This window comes from Rhinolophus hipposideros (assembly GCF_964194185.1).
Source record: "Rhinolophus hipposideros genome assembly, chromosome: 12".
Lineage (NCBI taxonomy): Eukaryota > Metazoa > Chordata > Mammalia > Chiroptera > Rhinolophidae > Rhinolophus > Rhinolophus hipposideros.
This window is the reverse complement of record NC_138058.1, coordinates 51,171,847-51,184,119: the sequence shown is the minus strand read 5'-3', so window position 1 is coordinate 51,184,119 and position 12,273 is coordinate 51,171,847. Positions and strand designations below refer to the sequence as shown.

General features: G+C 34.7%; 1 protein-coding gene across 3 annotated transcripts in view; it reads right to left on the bottom strand.

Annotated features, from left to right (window-relative positions):
* Window positions 1–2,147: 2,147 nt before the first annotated feature.
* SOS1 (SOS Ras/Rac guanine nucleotide exchange factor 1) overlaps window positions 2,148–12,273 on the bottom strand; it is a 121,893-nt gene continuing 111,767 nt past the window's right edge. For 2 of the 3 annotated variants that reach the window (XM_081068679.1, XM_081068680.1), the window contains exons 21-23: window positions 9,847–9,891; window positions 8,010–8,128; window positions 2,148–7,058 (exon numbers count right to left, since the gene is read on the bottom strand). In XM_081068679.1, coding sequence (XP_080924805.1) covers window positions 6,567–7,058; window positions 8,010–8,128; window positions 9,847–9,891 — 656 coding nt within the window. In that variant the 3' untranslated portion in view covers window positions 2,148–6,566. The remainder of the gene's footprint in view (window positions 7,059–8,009; window positions 8,129–9,846; window positions 9,892–12,273) is intronic. The other variant, XM_081068681.1, reaches the window with a different exon arrangement.

Below are 12,273 nucleotides of genomic sequence, written 5' to 3'. Positions count from 1 at the left end.
GGACCCCATTAAACTCTGATGGCATCTCCTGTTCTACCCACCCACATTCATTCCTCTCCAGACATGAGTAGCCTTGCTATTCCTCAGATATACTAAATATGTTCTGCCTCTGGGCTTTTGGATTGGCTTTTCCTAGTGGCTTAGCATATTCTTTCCCCTGATTCTTGCATGTCTCATTCCTTCTCCTCCTTCAAGTCTAACTTCGTCACCTTCTCCGTGAGGCTGACTCTGACTATCCCATTTAAATTTCACCTCCCGTCCCTGACATTCTCACCACCTTGTCCTTGTTCATAGCAGCACAATATTCTAATGTATACTATACTTATTTATTCTTCTTACCTGTTGTCCACATCTCCTCACTACATTATTAAGCCCATGATGATGCGGATTTTTGGCTGTTTTGCTATATTCCAAAATCAGAACTGTACCTGGAACAATAAATATTTGTTGAAAGTTAAATAGTCAGATGGGCCTTTATGAAATACTTATAATTAAGGTTACTCAAAACCAATTTAAGGGACAACAAACCTCAAACGAAGCTGCAAATCAAAATACGGAGACTTCAGGATGAAACATCAACCTCTTAAAGAAATCTAATAGCAAGACATATCCCTCATAACTTTAGTAGTTTATTAAGCAACTGGTCTGTAAAAGGCACTGACTGGGCTTTACACATATTATAGCAGGTCCTCAAATAACGTTTTGTTCAATGTTGTTTCATTATAACGTTGACGAGATGCTGTAGGAAATTAACACTTGTTTATATCAATTAACCTGTGGTAAAATCGGTTTCATTATATGTCGTTTTGCTTAAAGTTGCACAACCTATCAATGACATTTAGTGAGGACTTACATACCTTTAAACCTCACGATAGTCCCAAATGGATCTGTCAACCTCACGTATTGATGAGGAACAGACTCATTTTTTAAATAACTTCTCCAAAGTCACACATCTAGTAATAGAACCAGAATGTGAACGCAGATATGTGTGATATCAAAGCACCTGCTTATACTCTTGTACCACAATGATTCTTCCTTTTGTTGATGAGTCACGAAGGTAGAGAAACTAGCTTCTTAAAATGGGCTGTAGTTTTTTTCTTGCCTCCAATGGGACTCAAAAGTCCTAAAAGGTTAGAATGGGCATAAACTGCTTTTTTTGGAATCATACTCTGTCAAAGCTCTCCTTGTCTCTGGAAGCCACGTGCATCTATCTGCAAAGAGACAGGCTAAGCTGTGGGCTATACCCTAGAGACTTCAGCGCCCCCACTCTGTCATGAGCTAATATGATTAAAATAAGCAGAAAAGAAAACCAACTGGCTAAAATTCAAAGGAAGTGACGTGTCAAGAGCAAATTCAAAATCAGGTTTGACTAATATCAATATTAACGTTATTTTCACATAGCTGTTATTAAATTGCTAACCTAGAATATACTAAAAAATACATACTTGGACTTCACAATAGCCTACAAATGGAATTTGTACAAACATGATTTTGTGTCATTAAACCAGGGGTAAAAAACCACGAGTACATTTTAGCTATTCCTGAAAGCAGTCCTCCAAATACCAGGAATCAAATTAGAGTCAGTGGTCTCAATCACTAATTGTTAAGTCATCTCACTGCTGCCGGCCTCACTTGCTTCAATTTTTAAGTAGGTTTTGGATCTCTAAGGATTCATCAGTTTTTACATTCTATAGTTCACCATGAATAACCTCGCAGTTGCATAATTCTTTACCGTCTGCAAACTGCAAACTGTACTTTTTCATGACAAGCCTAGAAAGACTTGCTAAATGTCAGGCTGCCACGTTCCAGCAGATCTCAGCAAAACTTGCATGCGAAGGAACCGTGATACCATAAAACTTTTTATGGAACACAAATGCCTAAGTCCTCTGAAACTTCATCCAGGTGACACCTGGCCACTAAAGGACTAATCTTCATCCCAAGGGTCTCCCACTCACTATAATGATACTGAAGGAAATACCGAACTTCTTTTATGATATTGTGATACAGAAATAAGCACCTCCAAAGCAAGACCAGGATAAAGAGCAAACTATTTCTATATTGAAAATATGAGCTAAAATGAAAATCACTAATGACAAAATATTGCCCTCTAAAATAAATACATGCAAAAATAATACACTTGTGGGCTATGTAAGGCATTTTTCTTTATTATTTTTCAGTTTATCTTAGTAATGCCAGAAAAATAACAGCCATTATTTTCACTTAAAATGCAAACCAAATACTGCTGCACATAAGAGTACAAAGATTACCTACAAACATAGTTAGGTACAAAGGCCATAATAGATGTATAGACCACACTTTGTTTTTACATCAAAGTAAGACTTACAGAGCAAATTTTTTTGACAATTATTTTAGCAAATACTGTGCTACTAAACAAAGGCAAATACACATATATATACACGAACGTGTTTCAACTGAAGTTATACATGTCACTTTGACAAAGGCTTCTTCTCTGATGAGTTTCACCAGATGTTTGCACCCCAAAGTCCCCTGCCCTGATCCCGCCCCCAAATGCTGAATTGATCTGAAGAAAAAAATTAGAGATGTTCTTAATTAAAGGCACATTTGGCAGCTACTGAAAGTGGCATGCGTCTGGCACAGGTGCACTTTCACTCAATCCACACATTACGTCCACCTGTTATGCATCTTATTTCTTTGCGTGGTAGTTCAGTGTGATCCACCTTTTAGCTAACTTGTTTTATAATTTTGCAGCAATTGGCTACTTAATGCACTATTTCATTAAAGGCAAAAGGGAAATTTACTCACAGTTGACAGAAAATGCACTTTACGGTGTCAAAAATGGAAAATAAGGCATGAAATTTACAAAACAAGTTACAAGTGCTTTTGTTGTTTAGATTTATCATATAGACTTCATGCTTCTTTACTAGAGTTCAGAATATTTTATTGGCTCATGTATAAGGGATTATGAAGTGATTTTCAAAGTTAGTAATGAGATGTTTCAAAAGAAAATTGAAATAAACTAAATCATCACTTTCCCTTATAATTTTACTGCATAATTCTTTCAGCCAAACTGATTATTAACTTTGTGACGTTTATTTTACTGGTAAAGATTAATGTGCAACACAACAGGACCTGCACTTATATAACAGTCAAACAATATAGGTTAAAAAAATAAGTGAACCTACCCATAGCAGCAGAACACCAAGTAATAAATGGTTAAGTCTGTTTCTTTCTAAATCTGGAGGGGAAAAAAAAGTTTTTCTCAATATGTACAGTACTAATAAATCGGGACACCCCTCCCTCCATATGCATTATTTATTTTGCTGAGCCACTTAAAACTGAATTTAAGCTGTCATTAAAAGACAAGTGATGAAATACATGACTAAAGCAAGCTAAACGAGAATTAAGACAAGAGCATGATCTTAGATACCAACTAATTTTTGGTTTATGCAATTTTTATTTATGAAAAAACCCATTAAAGAATTTAAAACCATACTATAGCTTCCAACTGAAATAGTACTTGTTTACTAGACTGCTGTTGATTGTAGTATAATTTATGTGGCATGCTCTTTGCTAAAATCAACTCCCGTAAAACATTCTTGAGTTGTTAGAGCACAGTAACCTACGAAACACGTAATTTGATACCCAACAATCTTTAATTAAGCCAACTTTTAATATTTGCGTATTTCCTCATAATTTGTACTTTTAAAATACATTGGAAGACTGGAAAGAGTAAATAACCTGTCTTTCAATAAGTTTAGAAACATACTTATCTGTTCCTGCTTTTAAACATGCTTGGATGTGAAAAGGCTTCCTTTCTTTCAGCCCACCTAAGTAATATTTTACTGGAAATATTTTCATTGTGTGATCCAAAGATAATGAAACATCTATGAACATTTCCATTTCTAAAAGAAATGTTCCGTATTTTGGAATCCGGTTCAGAAAAAGTCATGCTGCATTGACTATCTTGCACTGTCCCAGATTCAAAAGCAGAATTTTGTGGTGATGCATTTATCTTCTCAGCCACTTCTTGTCCCTGATTTAAGTATGTTTTAGTTATTACAAAGAATAAATTGTCAGCTAGTTAATGTTCCACATGTGAAGGCAAGGATACATTTCTCTCACCTCCATTTAAGGACATCCAATTTTTTAAAATTAGTTACTACTTCAGCAAATATTTTTACCCAGATGTTACACTGCAAAATAAAAATATCCTCTATCCACAATGCATACAAAGCTGATGCACAGTGAAGTGGTCTCCTAGAACCACCGGGATTGAATGGTTCCCTTTGCAGAGAAGTATGATTTAGAACTCCAAATCTTGGTATTTTCCTCTTTATATGATCAGGCAGGTTGAAAACCCTTATTGAAGGCGAACACACCGGCCAGAAAGATATTGAGTGGGCTCCAATGTGACTTTTCTCAGTTTCTCATTTGGAGTAGGAATGGTGTAATTAAAAAAAGAAGCGATCAGTAAGACATATATAAGGAAATCCTAGGGACAATGAGGCTGGTCAATAACAAGCCATGGGAGATTCTGGAATGTGTATTATGATCAATTGTAGCAGCACTAGTAAATCGGCTTAAATACTTATTGAATGAATGGTCTTATGGACACTTTGCATACAAGAGGGGATTTGAAATTAATTTGGGGGGAGACTTAAAAAGCAGACATTTTACAAAAAGAAAAATGGCTACCATAATAAGAATGGTACAGATATTAAACAGATATTCAACTCTAACGAATAAGGATATGCTATGATGGATTTGCTCAATGACGGTGCAATCAATATTCTGGTCTTAGAGGACTGTATACTGTACTATTGTGATGTACATTTAATGCTCTAATAAATGTCACAGGAAATTAAAGCATTAGGTTTCCACCTAATGATACAGCACTTCTAAAAATGTCTCTAATGGCATGGTTAACAGAGCTGCTGAAATGTTGCTTCATTATTCAGAGGACACATGCACATACTGATGAACTGATGACTCTCTAAAGATGGAATACTGCACATCTCACAGACATTATAGTGGAGCTTAATAAAACTTTTTCTCTTCAACAAGCTGCATGCATTTCAGTTACAGTATTTGTTAGACGCAGAAGATCAGTACATAGGCTTAATGAATAATCCATATTATGATATTAATGATGTAGGCGGATGTTCTACTATGAATAGTTCTGATAGAGCAAAGACCTCAAGCAAGGTAGAATGTTTAATATAAACTTTAACAAGCTGTATACATGTTGCCTAGGAAATTAAAAAATGTACAAAATTCTGCTTAAAAGATACCCATCCTATTCTAACCAAATATTTTCCTACATGCCAAACTGCAACTTTAGATCATTAAGATGAATACATACATCCAGAACTTGAAACCAAGGCGTACCACAATACGTGCTTTTATGCTTAGTGTTGTTGCTGTGTGTGTGTGTGTGTGTTTCAACTGAAAGAAATAAGAATCAACCATTTTCGCCATAGAATAATTTAATATATGCCAGCCAAACAAAGTATTTTTATCTTTATTCAATTAAATTAAAACAGACCTGCCAAGTTTATTATATAACATTCACTATATACACATGATTTAGGCAATGCAATGTAATTCTAGATATGCTGATTACTCAGCGATTAGTAAAACATGAATGGTGTCAGTGATGCCCAGCAAGTACTAAGTGCTCCTTGTCACCGTGGGTGACCGCATTTCCACAGCATGGTTAGAGAGACAGCGACAAGCCAGGACATGGATTACCAGTAAACTTTTGTGGGGGGAGGGGAGAAATGACAATCGCATAGATTAACAGTCTCCTAAATGTAAATCATATACTTGACAGTTTTTAAAAAGTTCTTCTGTCATGTTAATGACACAAAAATTCTCATTTGAAGGCAACACCACCACGTTTTGTTTGTATAAGGACGGTGGGTAGGGGAATGCTCTTAAAATTGATATAATTATTCTTAAAAAAAAAAAAAGTACCTCTTTGGTGAAGCCTCGGTACCCATTCATTTCATTCAATTCACTGTAATAATCTGTAAACAGGACTGTAGTACAGTGCTGGGCCTTGATTCCAACAAGGTCAGGTACACAGCCTTTCCTCACAGTCCTTTGAATGATTTTTAAGAAAATATTCTAAAGTCGGACGAGTGAAAGCAAAGGAAAACAAAGGAGGATATGAAGATCCCTGTTTAAGATTTCTTTTTAAAAAGTGCATAATATTTTGAATTACAAAAACTGTCATCATGTGGGCCTGCTAGACACTAGACTGTATTCCATCCCTTTAATGACAAAGATCACTTCACAAAAACAGGACTCTGGCCCACTGGCTGGAAAAAATCCCTTTAATTGAGTTTCAGGTGCAATCAGCTGTCCAATTCCTCTGGATTAGTCTTTCCATATTCTAAACGAATACCATTTTCATTTTATAATTATGTCTAGGTTAAAATTCATTGTCTTTACTGCATCTTGAAGTAGAGTCGTTAGTGTTTGGAGTTCTCATTTTACCTCCTCAGTGCTGGCACATTCAGTGCATCCATTGCCAGCAATGGATCTGGGGGTAGGAAAACATACACCCTGGTACAGAGGACTCAGGAAGAATGGGCATTCTCCAACAGTGGTGGTCCATCTCTGTGCATGGATGGGTGTGTATGCTCCCTTTTGTAAGTTTTGGGAGGGAGTTTAGGGATATGCTGAGAAGTGCTTTGTCGTGGAGGAACAGGTGGCCCAGCAATGGAATGAAGGTCCACTTCTTGTGTCAATGGAGGTGACGGCAGATGCCTTCTGGTGCCATGAGGAGAAGGTGTCTGAGGAGGAGGTGGGGTAAAAGGGGAAGGGCTGTTTGGGAAGAAGGCATTGCCGTGATCACTCTTTTTGCCCAAAGGGGGTGGTTGGAGATGTAGTGGTGAGCTTGAGAAAACATCAGGTGTCCTCACAGGTTCTCGTGGTGGTAACAAGGGAGGGCTTTCAGGAGCATCTGATATAGAGGTCCGGTCTGATATTGAGTATCGTGGTGAATAAGCTTTTGATGTGGGTTGCCTAGGAGGAATTGCTGGGGGGCTGTCCAAATGCTTAGACATAATCTAAGACAAATGAAACAAATAAAACACATTTATTAATAATTTAATTTATGTAGTACCATGAATATCTTAAGAATTAAGTTGGGATTTTCAAACATTTTATTGGAAGAGCCCTAGGTATGGATCTGGGAACTTTGCCATATGTTTTAAATGGGGAGTTATGCCAATTCATAAAAAAAATTTTTTCTCAATGAAAATTTTTTCTCAATGAAAAAAAAATTTTTTCTCAATGTTAAATTTTTTACTGTAATTAGTTGTCTCAAAATTTTGTTGTTTGTTACTGCTTACCTATCACTCAATCTAAGACCATTTCTGATTTAACATAAGTTACCTGTTAATTTTACAATAAACGTACTATATTAACCTTTCATGATGTTCTGCAAAGAGTGCCTTGACTGGTCCAGGTGCTCTGCCCTCTGGACACTTTGAGAACCACTGAATCAAGTTAACAATTGGTAAAGAAAGAAGTTTAAATAGGTGGAAAACATAGCTATTTTCAGCCTTTTAAGGTCTCTTCTAACCCAGAATTTTCATGAAAATCCCATTTAAAAGTAAGTCAGATTCACTACTAAGGGCTCATACAGGTAATGTTTAGTATATGCTAAGATACAGTTTCACTTAAAATGTACTTTCATATAAAGCTTCAGACTTCTTCTCTCTGTGTGTATATATTTTTGAAGAACTGCTTGAGACTATAATACTCTTACTTTATAGATAACACTGTTTTCTCCTTGACAGTACCCCATGATTTAGATTTACTTTGAAAATATACCAAAAAAACTCCACTAATTTCATTACTGCATGGTAAATCCATATTCAATCCTTGTTTAACCTCACTTAAGCCTAAATACTGAGGTGTTAACCTGATCTAGTAAAAACTAAACTAGACACAGCAATTGAGCACAATGTAACGTTAAGACCCCCAATTCTAGGTACCAGGATTTTCTACTTCACCTTAGATGGTGACGACTCCGCTGGGGCAGACTCTGGTCGTCTCCGTGGAGGGACAGGAGGGGGGACGGGCCCTTCGTCAGTGCCCTTGGTTAAACTTATAGATGATACTGAAGCAGATCCTGTAGGATGTTAAAATTTTTTTAAAAGTTCGTAGCAATTTTATTTCATCTATTAATCCTGAAAAGGCTCAACGGGAAACTGCTTATATTTATTAAAAGAAATGTACAGAAGTACCAAAAGCAGTTCAATAAACCAATATCCAATAGTATTTCCTTTATTAAAGCAAACTGCTATAAAAGCATGCACAAATTTTTCAGCAGAATTTTCAGAAAAAAAAACTGCCTAACATATTCTGTAATTTTGCTTCTTGAACAAAACAACATTCCTATTGTTAATCTATAATTGGAATTTTAAATTTGGGTCTGATTCTCGTATTTCTGGGATAGCAAATTATTAAAAACCTTTGGAATGGTAACTTTTGTTAAGCTTTCATGATGGGCTCATTTTTTTCCTCTGAATGCATACATATATATAATAAAGTCACTGGATAATCCTTGGGATTCGTTTCTGATCTTAACCACTGTCCCCAATGTTTCTCCCCAAGGACGTCAGGGAGAGAATCTAATGTCTGCAGGAAGGGTCTCTTGTCATTTTACTTAGGTATAAGCTCTCCTTGCTGGGTAAGCAAAATCAGGTTCATCAGACTCTAATCTAAAAGTTTTTATTGTGATGGAGCTATTCAAGATGACTGAAGCAGCCCCGATAATAAAAACAGAAATTATGCTAGTATCTAACGAACCTGACTTAAGAATAAGTTGATGAAGTGGCACAAAAAAGGTGAGTAAAGCTTCTAATTGGAACCTATCTTACAGATATTTATGATGACAAAGGCATAATATAGGCATATAAATAATTACACTTTGAAAGAAATCATTTATGTAAGTTGATAGCTAGTTTATGAGCACTATAAAAAGATATGTAAAAAATACATAAATGATCACTCAAAATCATACTTGATGGGTTCTTTTTTCCTTTAATTATTGACTGCTTTTATTTTGTCAAATGTTATAACAATATAGAACTTAAAAATAGTACTTTATGTACTGATGTGCAAATGAGCAACAGTTTGATCACCTACCGTATTTCTTAAGAGACTATGTAAGTTAATTTAGCTTATAACTAGTATTTTCTGTTGTACACACATTTTGAAATCATTTATATAAAGGACAACAAACAACATTAACCTATTAGCTTAAAGTTGATAGAATAATTTGGAATTGGTAACCTACTTTAAAATTAAAAGTAAATATCTACAATGGAGCTTTATTTTGCTTAACAGTGATGAATATTTAGGCTGTATAATTTAAGTAGTTGCAATTATAAGATAGTTCTCCTAAAGTCAAATAACAGTTATTTGCCTACAGTCTGCATTGTCGCCAGGCTAAGTGTATTTTGTGGTTTAGACACGCATGTAGCTGCCAGCATTCCCATATGCGCATGCATGCTCTTGCTTTTTTTTTTTTTTTTTAAAGTTGAGCATTAAGAAATATTTAGACCTCTACAGTTGGAAAAGAAAAATGGTTAAATGTGGAAGCCACCCATACAATAATGTTCTTTTAAAAGAGAAAAAGCTTTTACAAAAAGCATGAAAAGTATGTAAGTTTAAGCAAATAATTTATGATCAAAAGATAGCATAAGTGAAGGCCTCACTTCTAAGATGTTGCAAGCAAGGTACCAATGCTGTCAGACCCAAGAAGAGTTTTAGCAGGAAAGGTTCACTTGGTTTAATTTTTAAAGCCAAAGCGAAAATTATGAGTCTTAAACCAAATATACTAACTTGGGCCATGGGACAGTGTAACTTGGATAAAGATGGTATCGCTGCCTGTGAAAGGAAACAAGAAAAAGTAGATTTTTTTTCTTTCAGTGATATATTCAACTCATCTGTAAAAATTTATTTTTGATAAAAATGTTATTTTTGTCATTCTAGTTTAAAGAATGGTATAACAGTCTATAGTGAAAGCTCATTACTACTTACTTTTGAGAAAAATAAAGAATTAAATTGAGTTAATATCATATTGGGAGTTTTGAATATTCCTTTTAGATTCACTAGTTGATGTCATAATAATTAAATGAAAAGCATTCATGAGAAAACTAAAATATCCCATATTAGTGGAAGACTTTTAAAAAATATATAAACCCAATTGAGCAAAGAATTCAGCTGGACATATAGAAATATGTCATGTGCTAAAGATTACATTGAAAACTCAAATTTGTGAAATAAATAGTAAATAATCAATGTTACATAAATTAAAAAATAAAAGGGATTTCTTACTAATGTTACTATTATATACCTTTGAAAATGTTCTTGAGGCATATATTCTCATCATAAAATAACTACAGCTTTGGATATTACCAAACAAGCTTGAAAGTGATATATTTATTTTCCTTTCATATTCTTGAACACCTTTTTCTTTAAAAAAAAAAAAATCAACAAAATTTGGTGCTTAGATACATGTTATATAGACAACTCACTGATAAACTTAGAATGTCTAATTTCAGTAATGTTAATTCTTTTAAGAAAAAAATTGAAAATCATAAAAGCCAAAACCCCAAGGGCATTGAAATAGAAAAAAGCAGACAAGAGGCTAATCTATACTGGTTTTAAATCAATATAGTCATTTATGTTACACTGCCTCATATTACCAATAGATAATATCCAACAGACTAAAATAATTCCTGTAATACTAGACTGAGCTGATTTTTTAAAATTCAGATTTCTCTAAGTTTTGCATAATAGGCAGTAACTGAAATAATTTGGACCTCGGTTTTGTCCAGCTTTTTTGGTCAGAACAAGGATAATTTTACATTCCAGGCTCATCTGGCAATAATATTAATTTGATTGGTTATATAGCTACAGTGGTCTTATTTCCCAGACAGCCCAAACTTCAAATAATTTACCCGATTATCTCCTTTCCACCTGTACTGATATTTATTTGGTGGCCACAGTTACTAAAGGGTAGCAACCCAGCTAATTCTAATAATCTCAGAAGATTAAAATTCATTTTTATACTTTGATGTTAAATGAAGGTATTGCTCTGTCAATGATTCTCCTCACTACTTACTTATTAGGCACCTATGACGTAACAGGGTTAAGGGAGTATCCAGCGCTAGTTTTTACCTACTTCTGTATTTTCTGCTTGGAAAGGAAATAAATATGCCTCCTGGAGAGAAGCCTCAAGAACATGGTAGTACAACTTAGTAAAATGTAGAAATAGAACTTAGTACAATATACAAATAAAATCAAAACACAAAGCTCAGGACAGCTACACACTGCAGGCTTTTAGAAAGAACGATTATACCTATGCACACACACTGCACACAGATGCAGGCTTGGCTTTCATCCTATTTATATACAGCATTCACGCCTATGGCAAATTTGGGGCACTTTTCAAATTTGCTTGCTCTCACAGCTGGGAAAATGCTATTTAAAAACTCTTACAATTATACAAGTTTAATCAAGAAATACATACTGAAAATTCTTGTCAGCCGGTACTGAACAAATTTATTGATAATGACTTAGGGGTGAAACCCAATGAATTAAAATAGTAGTAGCTAAGTACAAATCCCAAACAATAGATCAGTGGTTCTCAGTCTTGGCTTGCACATTAGAACCCCCTGGGGAGTTTTTAAAAAATACTGATGCCCAGGTGCCAGTGCCAGAATAATTCAAGAGTGGGCTGGGAAAATAGCTATATTTTTAAAGCTCCTCAGGGGATTATAATGTACAGTCAGGTTTGAAACCATTGTTGAAGACACTCTCTAATTTATAAACGAGTCATTCTTAAAATGGACCAAGCATTTTCCCATAGAAAACATATAAATCATGGATAACTTCTTTAGTTCACAAAAGCCTGCTAATGCAAATGTATTTGAGATTAGAAACTAATTACCTACAACAATCTTCTTTAAAAAAAATGCCATTGGGATTTTAATGGGGATTGCATTAAATCTGTATATGGCTTTGGGTAATATGGCCATTTTAACTATGTTGATTCTTCCAATCCATGAGCACGGAATGTCTTTCCATTTCTTTGTGTCTTCTTCAATTTCTTTCAAAAATGTCTTATAGTTTTCAGCATATAAATCATTCACATCCTTGGTTAAGTTTATTCCTAGGTATTTTATTCTTTTTGCTGCAATTGCAAAAGGAATTGTTTTTTCTATCTCTTTTTCTGAGATTTCATTGTTGGTATATAGGAAAGCA